Source organism: Caloenas nicobarica, chromosome Z (assembly GCF_036013445.1).
Source record: "Caloenas nicobarica isolate bCalNic1 chromosome Z, bCalNic1.hap1, whole genome shotgun sequence".
Classification (NCBI taxonomy): Eukaryota; Metazoa; Chordata; class Aves; order Columbiformes; family Columbidae; genus Caloenas; species Caloenas nicobarica.
Window position 1 is genome coordinate 36,561,915 of NC_088284.1, and position 25,471 is coordinate 36,587,385.

General features: G+C 37.4%; 1 protein-coding gene across 2 annotated transcripts in view; it reads right to left on the reverse strand.

The window, feature by feature from the left end:
• Positions 1 to 1,501: 1,501 nt before the first annotated feature.
• The window catches only part of KCNN2 (potassium calcium-activated channel subfamily N member 2), a 69,142-nt gene continuing 45,172 nt past the window's right edge, over positions 1,502 to 25,471 (reverse strand). For both annotated transcript variants that reach the window (XM_065657635.1, XM_065657636.1), the window contains 5 exons: positions 23,221 to 23,362; positions 11,184 to 11,294; positions 8,543 to 8,670; positions 3,893 to 3,962; positions 1,502 to 2,054 (listed from right to left, as the gene is read on the reverse strand). In XM_065657635.1, coding sequence (XP_065513707.1) covers positions 1,767 to 2,054; positions 3,893 to 3,962; positions 8,543 to 8,670; positions 11,184 to 11,294; positions 23,221 to 23,362 — 739 coding nt within the window. In that variant the 3' untranslated portion in view covers positions 1,502 to 1,766. The remainder of the gene's footprint in view (positions 2,055 to 3,892; positions 3,963 to 8,542; positions 8,671 to 11,183; positions 11,295 to 23,220; positions 23,363 to 25,471) is intronic.

Sequence of the window (25,471 nt, forward strand, 5' to 3'; positions counted from 1 at the left end):
CTTTTCATAAATAAGCAATGCCTCTGGATGTAGCTTACATTCATCAGTTATATATTTCGTACCCCACAAAAAGGCAGATCCTTTACCTCAAACAAGCCTAAAATGTCTCCTGTTTTTCACATCATGTATTTGGCTTGGGGAATTTTTGGGTGCTGGGAAGAACAACTCTTCTGTCTTACCCAGCACAGCCCTGTCCTGACTTTCTGCATTACTGTCTTCCTCACCTGTGGCTACTGAACAGAACTCACGTCTCATGGAGCAATCAGCATTTCCTTCAACATGCATCTTAGTTACTTCTAGGCAGACGTAGTATTCCTTGGACACAATCAGCCATGCCTACTTTTTATATTTAGCTATGGTGTCACCCTCGCCTGTAAACTGGGGGGAATGGGACTAGTATATTTCATAAATAGCAAGTACTAAAAAATATTTCATAAAGGCAAATAATTTCCTGTTTATAATTAGGAACTGCAAATGCAAGTTGCATGTGCTGAGCATTTAAACTTACCTAGTTTTGCTACTCTGGAATATAAATCAGGAGAAAAGGCAGAACTTCTTCACAAATGTGTACCAAATGCTTTGTGGGGTTTTTTTAAGAATGCAGAAGACCTTATTATTTGTCCATGAAAGTAAAGTACTGCAGATACTCTACTGCCGTAACACCAATCTACAGCAGAGGTTTTTACAACAGTTTTTGGAAATATTGCTAAAAGTGTCTTGCTAAGCTTGACTGCATAGCAGAAACCCATGGGGATTACCCAAACGTAATATATACAGAACACGGTTCTGCCATCCCGCAACTGTGAATACTATAACTCTGTGTGTTAGTCATTCACTCCAGAAACATTAAACACAAAAAGGGGAGTGGAGAAAGTAGCAACCTAAACACTTCCAAACCCAAATAGTGGGAGGATTCCAGCTTGAAAGTGATGCTTCTGTCTGGACATACTTACCTGGCACAGTTATGAGACTCTGAATAAATGAATGGGACCTTACCTGTGCTTTTGCATGCCAGTAGCTTTACAAATAGTCAGTTTAAAAGATCTTTGCCATGGGTATTGCATAAATAATTTTATATACATAAGTATATATGTATATATATTATCTATGTGTGTGTATAAACGCATGATAAACAAAAGCCCTAAGAAGATTTAAAAAACCCATAGCATACTTCATACTATTTGCTAGGATAAACTATATTTTTAATTAATCACTTCAGAAATCGAAGCTGTCAGTGACCTTTTAAAATGACTATACATATACAGCACACTGTTAGATGAATATTGGTTTTTTTCCCCCTCCACTGCAAGCAATGTTTAGAGAATTAGTTTTCATACTGAGAGATAATTATCAAGCTTCAATTTTGTTTCTTAAAATTTTATAATTAGGCCTTTTGATTGTGAGCATTTTTTAGTTAAGTCCAAGTAACCAAGCAACTATGTGCAGAAATTAACCTTTTTATTATATTATATAATATACTGTAGTAGTAAAGTTTGTTTGAAGTGCATGAATAAAAAGTTAGTGACATTACAGGAGGAATAATCTAATATAGCAATAACAGGTGCATTCACTGTGCATCTGAGAGGAGGAAGGGGGAAAAAAGAAGAGTTTTTACTCATTTTGGCCTAAAATATTTTCAGGTTTCCAGCATTCTGACATCAGAACCCAGATAACACTGGTTAGAACCATAGGGCTTTACAATAAAAGCTAAAATATTGACCATATGATGGCAAAAAGTCTTTATTTTGTGGGTAACTTATTCTCTTCTAGCTACTCTCTGATGAAGTTGGTGGTGCTGTGGAGGATGATCTCCTTCTTCTCGACAAAGACCGTGATCGTTCAGCACTGTAGGCAACATGCTTATCATAATTTTGTATCTGAGCCTCAAGGAAATCCCTCTGTTGCTGGCTGATCGTCTGGCTAATCAGTCCAGGGAGAGCTTGAATGCTACCAATTAAAGTTTCCAGTTTAGTTTCTAGAGTAACAATTCTCTTCTCAAAATCTTCACTTCTTTCATTTAAGTCAGAAATCATGTCATACATGATGTTTTGAGTCTGAAAATAGAAGGATGTAAACAAAGTTTTAGAGAGACCTTACAAACATTGTAACAAGAAGCACAACTCTACAAAGGTTTCTAAACACTTTCGCACTTCACAAAAGATATGAATATTATAACAAAACTTAGTCGTGTGAAATAATTTTCCTTGTAGATCCAGAATAAACTTTCTATCAATTTTCTTTTGAGCAGAAATGTAATGTATTTTGAGCAGCACTTCAGATGTCAAGGTCTAAATGAATTAAACAGAAGACAAGACCTTTTATGGAAGTTCAGGTGCTTAGAAGTGCACCATGCTAAGCTTTGTAAATAGTCAGCTGTTTTAGCAACCAGGAGACTGAAGGCTCTAAAGCCATGATCTATCCTTGACTCTTCTGTATTTCCTCTCATTTTAAACATCCTCATTCTTCTAAGGAGAACACAAATGTTGATCGTTTGCTTTCTCCTTAAACTGACCAGGTTTTCTTGAACTGGCTGTAGTAAGAATTGTCAGGTGGACTGTTTTTGAAATGTAGTGCAAGGAGTAAAAATTCAATTGGGTGCTTCTCTCCTTCTGCCCTCTACAAAACAGCATGCAGTTACAGCAAGTATATAGGGTGTACATTAAAATGCCACAGCGGTCAATAAAAATGTAACCTGAAATGTTTCATTTTATACAGGCTTGGAACTGGTTAAAATAATGACTGAATTTCTCCCTCTGATAGGCTGAGACTTCAGATTAGAAAACGATAGTCAAAAGTGGATATAATTCAGTACACAAACTGATCGAAATTTATAAACCATCCAAATAAAATTAAAATTAATTGAATGACTGACTGCCTGAAGTGTGAAGCACTTCGGTATCAGATGAGTGTCCATAACCCATTTCTTCGCCCCCCTTTTCAAGATGCTAGCACAATCCTTGAAAGCAAAGTAATCTACATTACATAGTATCTGAAAACTCCTTATCAGTTGCTAGGAACATTAGATTGAAATGTATTTTCAGCAACTTCAGTTGTCAAGTGCTTCTCTAAAGCAAAAGGGGAATGAACAATGAAGAGTTTAATCTTTGCTTTGAAACACTTCAAATTGAGGAGGGTTTTGAGGTACATAAAGAGATGTACAAGAAACCCTCAGGAAAAGCCCATTAATGCCTCTAATGTAGCCTCAAGTTAAGATTAAAGTAATTGTTGAATACCGAGGTCTAAGATGAAACCTAGAATGCTATCAGCTCAGCCCTCTAACTCTCTAGGTATTATTTTATACTAATGAGAAATCCCAGCAACAAGAGACAAGCAGTTTGCAACTGAGTAGCCTCTTTTACCTCATCATTAAGAAGATTAATAAAGCCTTATGATATATCGTCAAAGAGGCAGCTATTATTTATTATAAAGACTTAAGCAAATGCAGACCTAAATTCACTTGTCGACAGTCAATGCTGCATAAGACAACAGGAAAAGAAAACCATAACTTGTGATTCCAGTCTGCATGACAGCCTGTGTACTATGGTTCCTCATGGCACAGTCAATATCACTGGATGGGAAATATCTTTACTATTCAGCACTACACTACTATGACCCACTCACAGTACAGCATTTACCGTGACCACTGCAGTCACTTCAGGAGCTCTCAGGATCAGCTTCTCAATTGTGAAATATTTTTCAAATGTACCAAAAACAATATGGTGCACTCAAGCTTTGGTCAGAGCTTTCATTCAGTAGGTGTTACCACAAAACACACACATATTTTCATTTTCTACAAATAACAAACTTGTTAACAATATTTGCATGTATTTTCACTTACAAAGTTTTCATTTTGAGAGGAAGAATATTAAAACAACAGTAATTGCCTACTAACCTTTGCCAGGTCCACTAAAGTGTTGGCTTGATCGTTCAGTTTCCTTTGTTCCATTTTTACGCTTCTTAATCTAAAAAGTGGAATTTTAAGTCAGATTTTTTTGTGTGCGTGTGGTCATGTTTGATTTCTAAAGCATGCAAAAAACTTACAAGAGCAAATAACTGCATGGACAATGCCTTGAGTACTTTTTGTAAAGTCAGAACTGGTCATGTGTCTGCTACAATGAGAAGCATGCTTCTTTAACACCGCAAAAAAGGAAAGAGCAAGGAGATGTGATGTCTTTGAGAATACCATTTGCCATGGCCAAAGTTGAATTCAAGAAGGGAGATAACAATTTATCCAGACTGTATGAAAGAAAGCCAAAACATTCCTCAAAGCCTCAGTATCGTGACAAGTAGATATAGGAAGAAACATAGAACTACTGTTTTTTGTCATTAATGTCGTAGCAATGAAGAATCTTCCCATGCCTACATGACTAGATACAGGTATTAGCCCTGTTCTGTCGGAAATGGATTGGGTTAGCAGGTGTTTGAACCTGATGGAAATACAGTGATAAGTGAGTTTTGCATTACTTTAAACAGAACTTCCATCTGACCAGCAGCTAAATAACCAACTTACTTGCCAGTACGTTTGATTTTCTTACATAATTTGTGAATCTAAATATGATTACATTTTAAACTTACATTAGACATTCCTTTTCAATGCGCTATTTAAACCACAGCATTGAAAAACCATGGAAGAAGCAGCAAGAGTATGTTTTTCTCTTTGATGCCTACCTATCTGCTCTATTATTAGTTATGCACTTTCTTTGAAAGACACATAGATGACCTTTCTTTTGTGTTCCCTGAAACAAAGTCCATGTTTTTCAGACTAACTACTAGAAGAGTGGTTTTTAGATATGATTTTCACAAATAAGCAATTTCTCCCTTAAGTGTGAGTAATTCGTTCATCAATTCCCAACAGAGAAATACTTAGACTTTGAACAACTTTGCTGGTGGCTGTTCTAAGCAGGAAATAGCATTTTTCAAAAACCACATATCAATTTATAAACAATGTGTGATAAGATACCATGCAGTCTACTAGTATATAAAGGGCCAACCAAACTAACCATTTTGTTAACTGTCAAACAAAAATACGTTCGGCAGCATTCTCTGGCAGGTGGGTTGCTAATGCATACTCTGCCTTTTTCTTTGTGATGGTGCTACTTAGAAAGCTAGTTTAAAGAAAGCCTTCTTGGAAATATTCCAAAATCAGGAATTTTCTCCTCGTATCTGTAGTTACTGAGCACTTCCTTTCACATCTAGGCTAACTGTCATGAGAAAATAAGTTGTAAAGAGTGAAATATCTTTTAAAACACGTGGAAATAACTCTGTTAAGGTACAAGCCAATTGTTCACATAAAACTGACATTCCAGTGGGTGGTCACTGGAATGTCACAGGCTCTTCTTTCCTCTGGAAGCTTCCTTCAGGGCATGACATAAATGCAGACCGTAGGAATGGTGCTTTCAGAGGCTATGTCCTGGAGCTTTTCTAAAGTAAAAAACATGGAGGAGTCTACAAGGTATGGAGTTATATAATTACAGTCTCAGAACAGAATAATTACTCAAAGGTAAGCATGTAATGATTTAACCAGAGAATGATAACCCCAGCGTTTTGGTGAGTGCCTCTCAAATATTTTGCAGACCATGTGTTTTCTGCTTTTCTTAAGATTCATTGGCTCATCTGTTTCCCAGTTAGTATTTTAAAATTCCAAGAAATCCATTGTTATTATAGCAATACAAGTACCAGCTGACACCAACACGATAATTCCTCGTGGTAACTAACCCAATACCTATCACAGACTGTAAAAACATATCTCTAGGTAATGGCAAGTCTTTAGCTGCAGCAGCCAGATTTAAAGAAAACTGTCAGACTTTCGTTCCTAAATTCATTAAGAGAAAATATGAAATATCTTGATTTTATGAACTTCACTTATCACAGGAAAAGATCATGATTCTGGACCGTGTTTCCATGGCAGCAATCAGACCACCGAAGTTCACAAATAAAGACTCTATTTTTTGCATGCAGACAGTGGTAAATTCTGCAAATTTAGAAAGGAACAGCTTATACAACTTACTTCCGAGCTCTATTTTCATTTTGTTGAAATAAAAAGACAAAACAAAAGAAAACAAACTGTAAAATATACTAAAACAACAAAATGAGCACAGTGGGCTCGATTCAGCATGTGGAAAGTCCTAGGGAGCTGCTACTTCTTTCAACCAGTAACTGCCTGAGGTGGAGTTTAACTCACTTGCAGCCACAGTAGCTTCAAACCTTCCCATTTACTATCATCTGTAGATTTTTTTATATGTACAATACATAAAATGCCTTTTAATAGTATAAGTTAGAGTGATTATTTCACCTTCATCTTATTTAGCGTGCTTGAGAAGTGAAAACAACCCAGACCAGCTAAAGGCAATTTTAGAGCCGTGACTGTGAGTTTGAGACTGTTATCATGATCTCCTTGGGTTTCTTGGACAAAAATGGCCCTGAACCTTCACTCCTGTTATTTCTGTCTCCAGTGAAATGGTTGGAAAGGTGAAGGAAGGGGATCAAAAAAAATCCAGAAAGATGGAAAAGAGCCATGAGTCCCTTGAGAAAAGCTCAAACATGCAAAGAGAGAAAAAGTAATTTGCACCCATCTACTCTGCTACAGCTGGAAGAAAGCAAACTGCTAGAGCAATGTTTTAATCCATGGCACATTGTTCAGTATGTTGAGAATTTTTTTTTTTTTTTTTTTGCTTAAATACAAAAGTTTCGGGAATATGATGCAAAGTGCTAAAAGACTGAGGGAAATGCATCATTAACACAGCTGTTCAAAGTCTGCTGGCACAGACAGGAAAAAATTACTGCTGCCACCTTCTTCACCCCATCCAATTAATGGATTTTTAAGGCAGGTGCAGAACAATACTTTACATCTTGTGAAGCTCTTCTAGGCTTAAATGATATATAAAGCTGCAGATCAAGCCCGCTGTGCTTTTTAGGTTCTTCGCTGAACATGTGTGTGCATACGCACAGACACACACACAAACACACAAAATAAATAGCAAAGTTAAAATGTTAAAGAATACCCTTTGCAATCAAGGATTCAAGTCTAGCAAAGGATGCACAAGACTTGCCATCCTCTGTTCTAGAACTGCCACTGCTCTCTACCTCCCAGACCTTGAAACTAAGCATGACGACCAAACTGGGAAAATAAACTTTTTATATGCACATAAAAAGGCTTCAACTTTTATTGTCTCTTTATTCCTTCAAGTATTTCTGCAATAGCACTGTAATATATCATCCTGCAAGTCTGCTAAATAATACGTAATAAGGTTAATAATAAGTAATCAAGGTTTATAGAACACTTCATGCCTATGAAAGAGAGAAACAATGACTGCTAGCCTAAATTTACTAATTGGAAATATGATAACCTGGCTTTTCCTTCCTGTCTTTCCTGCAAGATGACACATATGTGTTTTTTTCATGATGGATGCTTCCCTCACATCTCAGCTTAGACACAGACCCACACTAAAAAGTTATGAAAACATCAGTTCAAAATTAAACTTATTTAGTTTATCTGCATGTCCCCAGTATCTCAAGGAAACTAATTTCATAGGCTGTACAAATGGCTGCCTCAGGCTGGATGGGGACATCAAACAGAGCAGACAAGTAGTGGCATGGGTCCTGACCATTCCTCAAGAAGAACCTGTGGTTCCTGGTGACAAAAGTCTGGTTTTTTCCTCCCACATAGCCCACGGAAGAGTAATCAAATCATTGTGCAATTCTGCTGGTTTTGATGTGCTTTCTCACAAATTTGTATTATGAGTTTTAGATAAATATTTATAGTCTGGCAATACCATAATTCAGATTAATCCTACTGCTGGTTCCAGTTCTCAGGCTTGTTTTCAACCCCTTAAGATTTCAGCAGCGGGGAAGAACTCATCTGAATCATGCCAGAGGTGCTCAAAGGTCACATGACTGTTGGCATATACTCCTGTTTTCTAGAACAGATGTCAGAGGTCATGGCTGACATACCAACATTTGATTTTATGCACTCAGAATATGTGGTGGAAAAAGGCAACTAATTGCTGTTGAACTGTACAGTGATGCTTGATGCATATACTTTTCATTAACCACCACATACAGACTCATAGACTCTCTTCTGTCACATCATTCTGACTTTATGTTATTAATGTCTACTACAAATAAAACTTTTTTCATTTTCTTCTGTCTATTGTTGCTTGTATCTTACTACCTGTAAACCAACATGTGACAATAAAGGATAGTCTCAGTGGCAAAAGACAAAAAATCTTAGATAATTCAAGAAGCATGGGAAACTTCTAAAAAAATATAAACAAGTTTGATTTACACCATATTGGACACACACGGCCCATGTACTTTTTTACTTTTTTGTAAACAGGTAATACAGAAAAGCCTTATCTTTGTGTTACTCTTAGAGAAAAATCAACCTCAAGTGTGATGTTCTGTGAAGGAGGAGAGAGAGTGGGAAGAGGGAGAGAAGAGAGGGGGCAGGACAGGAGATAGGGACCAGGAGTGACTGTGAGGGAGAGGGAAACTAAGAGAGAAAAGACTTCGGAGAGGAAAATCAAAGCAAAATAGTACTTACTGATGAATAGCTTGCAAGAATTTGCGTTGATGCTTCCTTACTTTCGCATGGTCTATCTTTTTAACCAGCTTCGTGTTTTTATAAATTAACCATGTTTCCCTGAGTACATTGGCTGCTGCATTTTTCACCTGTTTAATAAAACAAAAATACCAGGCTGACAAAAGTAGCATTATGTTATGTTTTCTCTTTTCTGGTAAAATCTCTTTCTAAAGCACTTAAGACGCTGCCTAACTATGGGAAGTGGGTGCATCAAGAAGCTGCAGCACTGAGGCAGAAAGTAATAATTGGACCAAGGGGATTGCTGAGCGATTTCTGTGTTACTTAGAAATGTGGTATTGGAACCAGCTGTCTTTTGCATCAGGGAATAATTTGTCCTTTTTTAAAGAGTTAGCACTGCCTACTGTTTATGGCAATATAACTTACAGTGAGGAAATACTAATGCGTTATCTGTGTGGTAATTAACTGAATGTATTTATTAAGATCATAAAATTTATCTGTCTTGTTCTAAGGTTAGTATCTCTTATTTCTCTTGGCAATTAAACAGTCTTTTAATTTTACAGAGCTGTTTGACCATACTGGTTTTGTTTACATTTTCATTCTTTTTTCTCTTTTTATCATTCTCCAAGGAGATTAAAAAATATCCCACCTGTTAATGTGGGCAGTGTTCTACCTCATATGTGGTTTCAATATTTTAAAATGAGGCTTTCCATAAAATGTAAGGTAAGAGTACCTACAGTTCCTTCTTAGGCCCTACAAAATTTTCCAGAACACTTGAAAACAACAGACAAAGAATTTCAATGCAATGTTGATTAATGACAGAATGACTAGGTTACTTGCAAAGGAAAACTGTCCTTATTATTCCTCTTTATTTTGTTTCCCTCCAACTTTATATTACGCCAGTCACTGCAGTGTCAGAACTGAGCCAATGTCAAGGGAAAGGCAGTGCAGGGATGCCATGAGTAGCTCTTCCCAGCAAAAGGTCCCCACCTTGTAGCTGTAGAAGTGTCGGAGAACTTTGGTCTTGACTTCAGTGGAAGCACAATCACAGTTTAGAGACCTCTTCACAATCTTTACCTAGTCCTTGCATTTCCACAAGGTATGGCTATCTCCAGGTTGTGAGAAAACTCCTCTAGTATCTGTATAACCAATTTGTGATTTGATGTGCATCTCAGATTCATTTACTTAGTTTGCTTTTAATGCGCTCTGAGTTTCATAAGTTTGAAGCTACCAAAGCACCACTTGGATACACTATTAGACTGAAACTTCGATTTATATGAAGGAATAACTGAATAAAATGAACTTTGAAAGGCACGAATGAACACCAGACTCAAAATCTGACCAATCTTTACAAAGCTTTTTTCTCTCCTGAAAGACATTTGGAGCTCCGCTGTCATACTACACTAGAAAAGTGCCTGAGTTAGGAAGGGACGAATTGTTGTCTGTGGTCTAGTGTCAACAAGACCTTAACTGACTATAATAGGAGTGTAAAACAATGATCTCAGACAGACACTTCGAGTCAGGCACCCTTTATACCTAAGAACTGCCTTTCCACTCATCCTTAATCGTTCCCCACCGTGACTGCGTAGAGGGAGACGCGGCCTGCCAGCAGTGGCCAGCACAGAAGGGAGGGAGCCAGGAGAACCAGAGCGGTGTGCTGACGTCTCCTGGAAGCACGAAATGCGGACACGTGAAAGGGCTCTCCACAGCCCAGGACCCGTGCCAGCGTGGGGCTGGACCACTGCGTGGAGCCGTGCCGGGGCAGCCAAGCTCCATCCCACCTGGAGCAGAGCCCTGGCCTCCAGTGCAAGCATCATCATCCTCCTCTCCGCCCACCAGTAAGCACAAGCTCTGCTGAGCTCCGGCTGCGAGTGTGAGGACCTTCCTCTGCATACCGACTCTTCGCAACAACGAAGGTTAAACACACTGAGAGGACTGCGTAGCTCCTTCTCATTTTCTTGCTCTCTCAACACTGATCTATTTTATTTCAATAAAGGATATATTTTGCCTTGCTTGCAACGTTCTTTCATTATATTATTACATTATTATATTTAGTAAGGAAAATTTTAAAATTTTTTTACAAATTCTAATGGTTTCTAGAGGGTTTTTAAAAATAATCACTTCTGAAAATATTACTATCTGCAAACATCTTTCAAGGCATTTCAGTGCAGTATGCTGCTAAGTGAACCCTGTGTTGAGTACACAAAGCAATTGCAAAGGCTGTTGCACAAACTATGAAGGTCTTTTTCTTAAGAACACCCTTCATGGCTTGAAATTCTTGTATCAGTCTTTTCACCTATTTTAGCTGCAAAAGTTTTATATATTCTTCTCATATGCTGCCTGAAAGTTTTTTAATTTAGTACAATAGTCTTTCGTTTCACAGCATTTAACTGTTGGTTATACCAATTATCTTCCAGCTGCAAGGACTCTCTATAGAAGAATATTTCAAACCTTGAAATCTGCTGAGAACTCACAGTTGCCCTCAATTCAGAGAAAAGCTCAAGGCATTTGATTCCTCCTCCTTGCAAAATTACATCCATGAAAAAGATCAGTAGCAGAATGGAGCAGGAGACTATTTAAAACAAATGCAGAAATAAATTAACACACATTTCCTTCTCAGTTGTGAATATAAAGGGTGACTTACTCTTTTAGTTAGCTGGGTGTCCATCATGAAATTATGCACATGTTTTTCAGCTTTGGTAAGTTCTAACTTCCTTGCCACCACAGCTACCACCAGGGCAGTGCACCCAGCACCCTGAAAACAATAAAACAAACCCCCAAGATGTTACTACTCCATTTTGCAGAGCTTTTAGTGGAAGTTCCTCCTTTGGTGTTGAAGTATAGCAGGCATCAGGTGATTCATCCTTGGTAAATATAGTGAACACGCTACCGCTATTTCGGTTCAGAGTAATAGGAAAAGTCAGTAATTACAGGCTGGTAAACTGTCAAGGCATCAAAATAATTAGTGAGCAGCATCATTTAAAAGTTCTGTTTTCTTTCCTTCAAGGCTTGAAAATTTGAACACATCCCATTTCTAGTGCATAAACAAAGGGGTTGATCAAAACAACTTTTAAAACCCAAAATATTACTAAATAAATACAGAATACCCTGTTCTTAACAATGGTGTCAAGATTTCAGCAACTGCTAAAGAGGAAATAAGATTAGATTATTATTTAACACACACAAAAAAGCTTCTGTAGGGCCTAAAAATGATAATAAATTTAGTATTTAATCACCTCAGTATACTTCCCTGTTGTTCTCTCAGTCTTCCAATGATCTATTCCTATACTATTTATGCTTATCTTACAACCATTTGAAATAGCACATACGCAAGACCATTTATTCAAAACTTGGACAGAGAAGATACCGGTTTTCTAACTTGTGCTGTATATATGTATGCATATGCATGTATATACATGGACACGTATGTTCACAAGTCAAGCCAGTAGGTGTATGTCCCTTTGAAATGACAATGCCTTTACCAGCATCATAAATTTTAATGCCTTTGGGGGGAGCAGGAAAGGAAAAGAGGCTAAAACGAGCCAGATAATGAGAAGTAGCATCTATTACACACATCTAGAGGTATCATTTACTTTACACTATCAATAAATTCTGCTGCCTTAGGCTTTTTTTTTTCCCCCAAACCCTTTGCAGGGTCTTTTGAAAAAAGTACAAAAATCACATTAAATATATAAGGCTGTTTTTAATTTGCAGATCCACCCCAATCCAGTTCTTATTGCACCTGTGTCAGTTACTCTCCAGAATAAAGCAATTTCTTGTTGCATATTGAAGCTTACCACATTTTCATATGCAGAGCTTTCTTCTACTCTTTCTAGATTTCTCCCATTAATTCACTTTCTCTCCATTCCTCACCTCTATAACTGCCTCTCTCCAGAAAATCTGGAAGAAATCACTGAATCTAGCTTCCAAAATACAAGTTCCATTAATACACATATAATAACTGCAAAATAAATTAACTGATTTGAAACCCTTATTCACATGGCATCCTCAAAAAATGAATCTGCTGTCTCTGCTTACTTACTGAGGCACCAAATCAATTTTGTGAGAGTTTCCAACTAATTAATCCTCCATTTCCCTGATAGATTGTTGCAAGAAATCTACCTGCTCCCTCACAAACACGTGATTCTCTGCAATTAGTTCTCACCTATCAAAGCTTCTATCCCCAACAGCTCTCAATATTCCCTTGAATGAGTCCCTTCCAATTTTGCTGCATTTCCTGTTACTCTTCTGTTCTCAATACTAAGCTTTCTGGCTTTGCTGTTCCCTCTCCCTCTGTTCCCCAACTCTGTGTTGGTGGAAGTTTGTAGAAATTTACTTCAAGTCCTGCTCTCTCCGTGAGATGAGTTAAAATGGGGATGCAAGTTCCTTTGCTTCTCCAGATCCCACTAAGAGGTAAGACAGAAGAAGACAGCCAACACGGCCTATGGCTGAGCACTTCAGAAATACATCGAGGCTTCTGAAAAGAGGACTAGGCAGGAGATGACCTACCACGTGCCACACCTCCCCAGAAAACAGACAGCTCTCCTTTGGTCTCCCTCCTGCGGAGGAAGGAAGTGCAAATATGCAGAAGACTTCTCTGTAGGCAAATAAATAAATAAGTAAGTAAGTACATAAATAAATTACCCTATACAATAGCAAGAACACGAAGAGAAAGGCAGACATCTTTTGGCCCGGCATGTCAGGACAACCGAGGCCAGACATTGATTTAATGACGTAACTTGAGTTCTGCCTGCTCACAGCAAGGATGCTAAAACGGAACAAGATCGTTAATACAGACATCACCGCAGCACAGAACAGCCATTTCTGCCAAGTTATCACGGCAGAGAAATATTAGATACCCCTGCCCAGTGCCGCCCCACCTCCCCCCAAAAAGGTGGACAAAAGGAACTTGGTTTGAGTTGAAATAATTCCAGCCTTTCTGGTTTAACTCCCATGCTTCTTCAGAGTGGCACAGCAGTTACAGGGGCCAAACACTGTTAAAAACAGGAGCTTTGTATCTCACATGAAAGACACTGCCCACAGCAGAATATTGTCACTGGCAGGCTGTGACCACCACCTCCATGCACTGCTATCTTCCTTATCTCCAGAACAGCTTACGGCAACAGCAAGGTATTCTAGGTTCTGGTTACCCTTCTTGGCTTTGTGGGATATGAAGGGATCTCAGGATATCAAAATGAGCTCTTTCAGCATTTCTACAACATAAGGAAATATTACATTGTCTGCATGTTTACATTTCGTGGTACCTTGAAGGAAAATGAATGACACTCATTCTTTTAACGACTAACAGCTTACAGAAATAAGACTGAAATTCCACTTCAAGTACATGACGCTAATTAATATTTTATGTTACTGTGCTATGCACTATTATATAGCTCCCTTAAAGAATCAGTATCCTTTAAAATATTAGTAAAGTGAGAATTATTCCATATTGCAGAAATGAAATAGAGGCAATACAGTTACTTTAAAGTGGTAGCATCGTTAGAATCATACTTGCCACGTTTTTGAATATCCTCATCCACATGAAAATCAGTAACATGAATTCTATAACTACTTTTTTATTAACATTACTTAGGCTAAGTAAAAGTACCACAATAATATTTCAAATGCGAGAAGGGCTTTTTTGAGAATAAAATTCTAAAAAGTCTTATATTTGTTTACTGCATTTTATAATCTCCAATATCATTATTTTCATAGTGTTTTGAAGTAAATAATAAACTACATTACTGTTTCAAGCTCTTGCTTAACTTTCAGGGGAACTATGTATCATACATAGGAAATTTAAAAGGCAGGAATATATATATTTTCAAGTATCAACAGAGTAATTAAATATATTCGGAATTTGCACTCCTCAGTCAGCCCCCTGTCTGCCTCTTGAAATACAGTTACTGTAGTGTCTTTTGGCTTGGTAAGCAACACGATTTTAAGGGCACAGTATGCCAAAATTTGAGGAAAAAAGAACGCATATTTGTAATGTTCCCTCATCACTCCACTGCACCTTTAGCTAGAGATACATATAACTGAAAGCCATCAGCTTCTACCTTATTGAGCAGTCCTTTTCAGGTGTGCCTGAAGTAAAAGATGAAAAAGCAAGTCTCAGATTTCAAAGAATTAAAAATCATCGGTTTGTACTAGTTAGTAGATGTTCATATCTAGGTACATCAGAACTGAAAGGTCTGACTTAAGACTATTTCACAAGAAAGGGAAAAGATGACCAAAAAAATTAGTTCAATTTAGTTCATGCTGACTATTCAGTGGGAAAGTTTATCTGACTTGCAAAAATATGCCATTTTATTACTGTGAAAGACAGTTTTTCTTCTTTCCACTTAATGGAAACAGGTAATAACAGAATTAATCATCCATTAATTTGATTTCTTTCAAGTACTCTGTGATCAAGGGTTGGCCAGCAACCACCAGTTTTAAAAGCTGATCTACCTGAATTTTTCTGTTTTCCAGAAAGCATGTACAAACTGAACAAACTTATCTACTAAACCAGGAGAAGCGATTAAAGATCATAGATTTAAAAATGGGCTTCTCTAAAATGGCCAGACCAGGATTCTGATGATGAGCTGAGCAATGCCTGTTTTCTGTTTGCAAGGATCTGCATGCAGAGTCTTTCTTGCTTGATATGAAATTGCGCATTTTAGTCTTCAGTAAAAGCAAGAAATCTGAAAACAAGCATATATTACACATTCTTGGTCTTTCCACTGGGCAAAGCAACAAACACTGGACTGCACAATGGCATCAGATCTTTGATGGTGATGTAAAACCTGCATTTGTGAGCAGTAGAATCTTGAAGCATAAGGTTTACAGACATGTACACTGGACAGAATTCGCCTTGACTGCCGATCTGTTTAGCCGCTGTCCTGTATGAAAACATTGTGATGTATCTGCAAACAACTTTAGGACATTCCTAATATCTTTAATTCTAAACATGCTGCTCCTATTCAGGATAAAGAACAATGTCTCAAATTCAAATGCTCATGCAGGTAAGGAATACTCCATGAAAACTCTCCTTCAGTACGCTCTCTGATGCCTAGAATCCAAAGTGTGTTGCCCTGATAGAAAAACGTGTATGTGGGTATTTGACCCACATATATATGTAGATTCTTGTTAAACACTAGTAGGCTAATTATTTTCTCAGTTATAGAAGCCTAAATTATAACTGATTTTCCTTAGAAATGCAAATGGAGGAACAGACTAAGTTGAGGGGAAAAAGATAAAGTGTCAACAGGCATTGGCTTTTTGATATCAAGCCCATACTATTTGAAAACATTAAGAGAAGAAAGGTGAAATTAATTGAATTTTAAGTTATATTATACTTTAAATTTAGGAACTGAACAAAATGCTTAAACACATCCTTCAGAAAAAACAAAACAAAAAACTATTACTTGCTGTTGTCTTTAACTTTACACTTAGACATCATAAACTTCAACTTTTCTGCCTACACAGTCTCTCTTCTTGGCACTAAGTTCTGAATTATTGCAATCTTCCTTTAACCTGCTTTAACAAAGCAGATTTTCTTAGCCATATCAGAGATTGCTGCTATGGTTATTTTCTTTTCCTGCCATTTTTACTATGTTACTCTGCTCAGTGTTCATTTATTCTCTTCTCTATGGCACCACATATAGAACATTTGCCCTAAGTTGCAATATTTTATGACTCCAGACTCTTCCATCTCATGGATTTGAGCTCCAATAAACCCTTTCAGACAAAATCTTTTGCATCGTCTCTTGACTTAGGAAAAGCTCCTTGGAAACACATGCAAATCTAACATACAGTTTTCTTCCAAATTCATCCCCTTCCTGTTTAGGATATTACTTACTACAAAGTCTAGCAAAACAGTGAAGGTACTTAAGATTCTGCTGTGCCAAGATCAGTGGTTTTGATCCCACATAATGCCTCCTTGTTGCTCACTCTCTTTGCTATATGGAGATGTTAAACTGTTCAGGAATTTGGACTATGTATTTCTACTGTCTTTATACAGCACTGGTATCACCAGGATCAGGCGTTAGTCCTGAAGTGCTACAGAAATATAAATAATAATAAATAGAGATGGCAGGTCTGTACTAACCAAATATACTGTACACATCATAATACTAGACATGAGTTTGTCTTTTTTCTCCTTCATATCCTGCTGTGGTTTACCAAGATGATGTATCAATATACTTATTATATACTACACCAGATGAGATGCCTTTAGCAGTCCAGCCACAGACCTCTGTCCTTCTCTTCACTGATGCAGCCCACTCTGAGCTTTCTGCTGTTATCACCAAAAGCACTAGACCAAAGCTGACTTAAAGTTACCACAGAGAATTTTACATTATGGTAAAACACAGCAGACATAGCCACAGCACCTAAAGGGAAAAAGCTGGTGTTGCCTAAAGTATCCGATGGGGGTAAGGCTATGAAGTTTGGAACAAGACCATGCCTTTTCTACCACTCAGAGGTGCTGAGGGTTCACAATGGTGCAATACACAGTGATTGCAAAACTACAGGGGTCAGGCTTTAATAAAGTCTTGCACTTACATATAATATTCTGGTAAAGGCCCAGTTGTTGTGATAACCAAAGAGAGGTGCTTGCAACTCTTCAACTAAAGGGTTATCTAAGGTAAAGGATGGTTAGCACTGGCTGATAAGCCACACAGAAAACAGCATTTGATCAGCAGAGAAAACCTGTTATCCTTCAAGTAAACACCTCTGGCATTTCCACTTGGTTCTATTTTTTTGTAACATTCAAAAACACCTTCCCAAGAAAACAGTGAATTGCAGCATTTCTGCAGCTGCCTGGAGGTTGATGTATTCGCCTGGGGGGTGCTACTGGTGAGGAAGGAAGCAACACTGTGTATGCATGTCTCAGCTGAAAGCCTCCTGGCAGCTTTGGCTTGTGGGACGGGAAGTTAAGTGCAGTCTTTAGTGCTGTAGTTGTCACAAAAATGTCCTGCTATACTTGCCTGTAGCTGAAAGAAGGCAGTTGCCACATTTCTTGCTCATTTCCCTTGGGATCCACTGAGGGAGAGAGAAGGTCCGCTTTGCAGACATATGGTTCTGGTGGGAAATTTAGCTCTGCACCAGAAAAGGCACAACATTCCTCCTGCTGCTCTGCATAAAATGAAAATCCTGTAAGAATTTAAACAGGTACTCTGTTTATTTGGCTGCCTAGAAGGTAGACTTCCAGGACCATCAGGGAAGGGGAGAAAATAATAATAAAAAAATAAGCTTGCTTGAAGTAAAAAAAAACCTCTCCAAAACAAGCAATGGAAAAGTTGAGGGCGGAATCCATCCACAAGACAGACAGAGGCTATGGAAATGGTGTTGTATAAATGTGGTTTTGCATTTGTCATTGCTTGCTGGAAGAGATGTGTAACCTTGAGCAACACTGAAACAAAATAGGATGAGTAAGAGGACAACAGCTACGCCATCTCAGCCAAAAAGGTGACCTAAAATAGTTTTGCGTTATTTATACTTTCATATATTCAATATTTGCCTGGCTACTATTGTCTTCAGTGGAGTTTGTCTGCACCACATGTACAATTCTATTGCAACATTTTGACTTCTATCTATACAACAGCAGATGAGAAGATTCCTTTACTAGACAATGCCCTCAGACACATGGTGTGAACCGTGGGGTTGTCATATGCAGGGACAGGAGTTGGACTCAATTATCCTTGTGGGTCTCTTCCAACTCAGGACATTCTATGATTCTATGACTTCTAATTAGTACATAAGGTTTTTAGCAATGTTCCAAAAATAAAAATGATGAAGAGTGTGAAATATCATATACAAATACGAAACTGACTAAATAGTCCCAGACACAGTAATAGGTAGTGGTAGCAAGGGTGAAATAAACTCCTTTTCTTGAGTAATGTAAGCTGAGTACTGGGAAAGGCTTCTGGAACAGCACAGAAAATGATGATTATAAAATGAAGAATCTCCCTTCTACAGGGCAACCTACAAATGACAGCAGTGTTAACTCAGAGAAGCCCAGGAATTGAATGCACCCTGGTGGCTGGGCTCCTGGGAAACCTCCCGTGGTCATATCAGCTAAAAACCTTCTGGAGATCAAGACAGCTTCTGCTGATGTGTGAAAAACCTTTCTGCTGAGCAAAGAGGTGAAACCTGATTTCACTAAACGGGCAGGCTCAACAACCTACAATGCTGACGGGAAACATTAATAATTCAGGATGACGGCTATTGATGATGTTCTTGTCCAACACCTGTGTTGTAAATATAAAAGTTTCATGAGAATACATGTAAGAGTATATTAAAATTGCTGTATTAAATATGAAGTTATTGCAGATGAAATTACATTTTTTCAAAACAAAGCCGATGTTTTGCTGTAGCAGTCGTCGGGTTCAGTCATATCTATGCAAACAAAGATATCATGGGACAATTGCTGTTCATTCCAACGAGTAACTAACTGCCTTTGAACTTGCTGAAATGCATCTGTAACTCTTTACTAGAACTAAGTAGGAAACAGTTCCCCTGTCCTCTGACACTTCAAAAACCTCCCTGCTTTACTGGTGCAAACTGAAAACCTTGAGAGGAAGGGTTTTCTTCCTTAATTTTTATAATTCTAAAGAGGGTTACATCTTCCAGGAGATTTTGTTTACTCAAATGGAGGTAGCACCTCTGCCGTTCCCTCAGATTTCAGATTACTGCCCTAACTTCAGGGATCACTTTCTGGAGATTTTCAACTTGATTTTCATCATTTATTTTTCTTTACTTTCGTTAGAAATTTAATCCCAACAAGACATAGCCATTAAATAATCCCAAACTATGTTTGTTCCTTACAGAAGTTTCCCTTTTGGCAATCTAGTAAGCTGGAACAATAGTAGAGGAGCTGAAGAATTTCTCAGCAGCCCAACTTTTAAAAGATTCAACTGTAATAATTCAGACATCACTAACTGTGTTCTCCATATTACATTTCTGCTTGACATGCCAGTTAGGTTGTATTACGTTCGAAGGAAAAAACATAATCTGTTCTGAATCCTGACGTCACATATTTATTATTGAATTCTCAGAACCAACTGAATTAAATTCTACCATTTATCTGAGACATGGACTCAAGATGAATTTCCATGAAAAACTTTCCATATTTTCCTGTACACTCAGGAAAGTACAAACTGAGATCTGTTCTGCATTTCTGAAATTCCTCTGGTAGTCTTCTCATCCACAAAACCATTCACCACATTGCCCTGACCTTTTACCACCAGATATTGTAAATATTACAGTTTCTTGATCAATGTTGAAAATGTTCTAGGTTAGCCTTTAAATAGCAGTACAACTTATTATTCCTTTCCTGTTATTATAGCAAACTGAGTTGCTTCTAGCAGTTTAAACATACCTGTTTGCCCACAAAACAGCCTATTAGTCTTAAACATACCTTTTCAGCTCTTTGAGCTTAATTCAAAATACGCTTCTGTGTTTCATAAACAATTGTGTGTTACCACAACTCATTACAGAATTAAACAATGAAACAAAAGTTTTCACAAAAAATCCCACAATGTTTTAAGCATTATTACGCAAAATAATTTATGATCTTTTTATACACTGTCCATAGACAGTTCTAGAAAATAATTTTCATATTTCATTGCTCAAACATGTTTAGCTTCTTTTTCACTCTTTAAGGAGTCATCCTAGAAGATCTGCAGCCAATGTTAACTATGCAGTTAGAATCTACAGATTTTCTCTTTTTCTTACGATCTAGTAACAATTAAATTTCAAAGATGTTATAGTTAGATGTTGCTACCAACAAAAATCATATGGCTAAAAACTATACTACTTTAGGTGCCATGTTCCTCTTGCAGATCTCTGTATGTATTGGTAAGACCAGGCAGAGTCTGAGATAAAACTGTATGCACAAACACCACAACTGAACCCTAGATGAAGAGTCTTGTGTTCTCATAGCAGAAACACCTCATCCTCATAACTTTTTTCATGATGCATAGGAAACAAATTGTGATTATTTTGAATTAAATGCAGACTTGCACAAGGACATTAAAAGCTGCAGCATGAGAAGCTTCAAAATCAGATCCGATTAATTTTTTATTAATGAAAACTAGTATCCCTAAGTTCAGACTGGACATATTGACTGCATTGCGACTACTCCAATAAGAATTCTCCAGCTACATGAGTGGTGGTCAAATCCTGTAGTTAAAAGATGCTACTTAAAAAATTTTCCAAAAGAAACATCTAGTCTCGTCCACCTCTATGATACAAATTTAAGAAGACTGTCATGATTTATTTGGTTCTTTGATAGGGTTAACGTTCTCTTTGGAGTTCATTACAATAATAGACCATTTAAGCTGCACTTTCAGCATTAGCAAGGCAGACACTCTGAAATAACAGCTGTTTCATTTAAAGCAATTCTCATCCAAGCTATAGTCAACCACCCTGTGCATCCTGTGACAGGGCAATTGCAATTAATTTCATTTCATTGCAGCAACATGTGTTTGACCAACTAGTTCTGAATGTCTGCTTCTAACTGTTGGTGGTTGGCTCTGCAGGAAGATTCTGTATCCTTAGCTTTGCATCATACAATAAATGCACTAGCTCACCACATAATGCTGGATGTAAAAGGAGAAGAATCCTTCTCAAATCTTTGCAACAGATCCTTGTATTACAAGTCTAATTTTCTAAGAAATCTTGTTTGGCTGTGAAAAAGGAACACCATGTGTGCAAATGGTACATAATAATCGATACTTCAGTTTTTTACCAAAGCAATGGAAGCAACCACCATAAATAATTTTACATCTGAATCCAAATGGTGCTATCATAAGCAAAATGACAAATCGATCTTATAATTTCAGCTTCTGTGTGTTTATTCACAGTTGTATAGAAAAACATTTGCAATAATGTAGAGTCCGCTTTTCTGATTTTATTTTTACCTTGTTTTCTTCTTAATAAAATCATAAGTCCACCCAGAGCTATTCATGATAACAGTCCAGATGCTGCTATGATTTGCACTGCATAAACCAAATAGCAGTGTGAAACCCACAGATGATTAGTATCAATGCTACTATTCTAATTGCACTTCTGCAGGGCTTTGAAGCTCTTAGATTTCTGTTACCATGTGTTTTTTGTAATGAAATGCTGAAAAGTGCTGAACAATTTGAGTGAAAAAAAAAATCTGATACCTGCATTTTCAAGTATTTACTTCTTTTCCTCTGAGAAGAAATAAAGCATTATAACAGGGTTCTGTCCCCCTTCTGCACACCTCTGTGGCAATATATACTGCTTGTCCTCGTTTTTTCCTCATGAACTTATGATCACAGTTTTTTCTCTCTGGCATCAATATCCAGCTCAGAAAGAGAAGCAAAGGCAAATACCCCAGAAGATGGCAGGTTTGAGCTTAGCCAACAACCTTTAAAAAAGTCTTCTGAGTAATTTCTCTGCTTTCAGCCTATGCTGTCCAACTAAATTACAAACTCTGTGTTTAAGGGGATATGCACTTGCCACCACCAGCAAAATGTACTGGAAGTCTTCCTCAATAAAGGTCAATCACCTGAAACCTGTCAGATCTTAAAAAAAAAAAAAAAGGCATTCAGAAAAAAATACTTATATATTACTAAAATGCATTGATCTATTTTACTCTTTGGACATAAAATCCAGTCTTATAAATGAAAATTTTACCAAAACACCTGCTAAAAAGGGGAAACTATTTGATAAATTTTTGTTTTCAACCATAACTTCAAAATACCTCTTTTAACAGAAGGTAGATATTGGAGCTGCATTACTTGTGATCAATGGCAAAAATTCAGAAACAAGTATGTATCTTACTGTTATATACAATATCTATGATGCTCGTTCTGCCCTTCTCATTCACAGGGACATTTACACAGGAGTTTATACAAATAAAAGTGTCAGAATCTGGAGCTTTTTCACTTCTAATTTGCTGTAGATATGCATACATTTTCCAGACATTTTAATACATCCCCTCACTCCCTGCCTAACTTTGACCAAATGGTGCAATACAGGAAAATTAAAACCAGTCATGAAGTACAATTAATAAATATATACTGAATATGCATGGACTAACAATTGTTACATCACACCAATGGTAACAAAACCTCTTAAAGTAAAAATTGCACTACCTAAATCCACTTAAAGCAATGGAATGCTATGGATAGGATGCTATTAGACTTATAAGAAATCAAGTAAAAAACTATGCTCAAGCAAAATGCTTTAGAAGACTAGCCACCATCACGTTTCTTTGTTTGTGAGTAACTTAATTTTAAGAAATAACAGTCAGAACTATAGATTCATTATTACTCCTGGCCCAATTACACATGTCAAAAGACAATCAAGATTATATGATACCTTAAGATTGAATGAAAGACTCTGTTGAGACTTTGATATGAAATGATATTATTAGATATGATACCTTAAGATTTAATGAAAGACTCTATTGAGATTTTGAAGTTGAAAATTACATCAGGGTGCAATTCGTTTCTCTGTCTTTCACTACACAGCTGCTAAACTTTACCTAAAGAAGAAAACCCTCCATTCCATTACCAGGAATGAAAGACCATGGGAATGGTGTATAATACGTATACTCTACAAGCCAGCAAATAAATATTTCTTTATGATTATCACAAGTTTGGAGGTTAATTGCAGCAAACTTAATCTCATATCCAGTGAGTAAATTCAGAAACACTCACCATGATTCCAGTGAGTAAACAGACTCCTTTCCCACAGTATGTATTAGGTACCATATCACCATATCCAATGGATAGAAAAGTTATTGAAATCAACCACATTGCTCCAAGGAAGTTGCTAGTAACATCCTGTTGGTCATGGTACCTGAAAAGAAAAAGAAAACCATTTCTTTATTACAAAAGCTTTTGTTAAACTTTTGTGCTGTCATAAATAAATTGCATTAACTGGTCATAAAACCTTTCCTGTATTCTACAGTTATTTCCTTTTTAAAAGCAGCTATAAGGAATTAAATAAAACTCAAATACAATTACATCAGCAGTAAAGAAACAGAAGGTACAACAATAGCACCAGCAGTAGAGATATTCAAGATGGTTTATAATGCAGTATTCTGTTGTTATTATTATTAAAACAGAAGAAACTTCTTGGTTTTTAACAGAATCTCTTCATCAGGGCTACCAGTCCTGCTCACCCTCTGCAGCAGCATAGGACACCAGTCCACTATAGTTGTTGCCGTCTGAGGCAAATATGAAAGTCAGAAAAGGATGTGTGGGCAAGAAGACAGCAGGGCACAGTTACATCTCCTAGGCCTGAATGAAAGTCTGTGCTCAGAAATCTAATCACGCTGTCATGTAAATGCTGACTTATACAACCTAAGATCTCTTGTCCTTCAATATGTTCAAGATAAATAGAAAAGCATGCCACTGTGTTACTCGCCATCAGAAGATCTTTGTGTTAAATACAGCAAAGGCTCGCTTTTGTGTTGAGTCTGCTATTAAACGGAATTTCCCAATTTGTCTTCTTAGTTTTAATACTCATTTTCTCCTTCAAAGAAAAGTTCAGATGAATCATCTTCACATAGCATATATACCTAATCAAGTGGGAAGCCATAAGAACACATTTTAGGGCTAAAACCTGCTGTCACCACTGACTCTGTGGGAGCCTAACGTGGGTAGAATTTTGCTCCCCAGACTGAGTAGCTCTGCAATAGAGACAATCTGTGGCGGTCACGGCAGCCTCAAGGTTGCAAAAACCCCTGCAGCTGCTGTGAGGCCTCAAGTGAGCTATCTCTGCTGTTGGGTCCTCAAGGGTATTATTTTAGCCAGTCCCTAAATCCGTGTCTCACAGTGGGTCATGGAGGTCACAGAAGACCATTAGGGAATTAGTTGACAAATCCATACGCAACCTGCTTTCCACAACTGAAAAAATTGCTTCAGTTTTCTTCCCTTCTGGACTGCAGTCCCCATGGATGGAGCAGGAACTCAGAGCGAGCATAAAGATGCTTTCAGGAAATTCTCTACTCTCCCACTTTCAAGATATTCACTATAAATACCTGAAAAATGTAATCTTCAAAGTCCTATCCACACCCGGATTGTTACAACAACCTAAAAACTCTTTGACTGCCAGAGACTACAGCAATCACTCCAGACAAGTCTGTTCCACATTTCACCTGTACTCTTCGCGTGTCAGTGTCGTCTTTCTCACATTCTTTATAGAACCTTTCAAAAGGTTTTTATTCTGCACCTAGAACAGCACAGTAACAGCTCACATTTGGAGCTCCTAAGGATGACAGTGACACAAATAATGAGAACCACAACAGCAACAACAGGAGTAAGAAAAAAGACAGCAAACTTGATTTAACTCATGACCACAGAGCTCTGCACAACAAAGAGAGACCTGACATTGTTGGTTTTTTTTCTTTCCCCAGGCTACAGTAGATGTTATGGATTTTAGTCTCCCCTTAACGAACATGGCAAATCACAGCTATGAAGTATATGGATGCAGAGAGAGAGAGATCATGCAAGTCCCTACACAGTATCAACATAAGTGACATGGCCCATAGCCTTTAGATGAGCTTCACAGAAGGGAGTTAAATCCACCACACATATTCTAAGCCTAGCAACTCAGTTAAATACCATAAATATTTATAGTACATTCCTTTAATGCCCCTCTTGGGTTTTGAACCTGGCCATTTCCCTACTTCAGACAGAAAACAGTTTTCCTATGAAGATTAAAATGAAATGCAATGTTTGTAATTTTTTTTTCTATATTTTGTTGAAATAGTTACATCCTTACAAAACCAGAACATTCAAGTACAAGTCAGTAAGTTCCTGAAATAAACAGTAGTTTCACATAAAGAATGCCAAAACCTCTCCTTTAAGCCTTGAACAACACAGGGAAAAGATAGTGTAGTCTTTATCCATTTATTCTCCTTTACCCACACCAGAAAACACAGAAACCAATCTACACATAGAT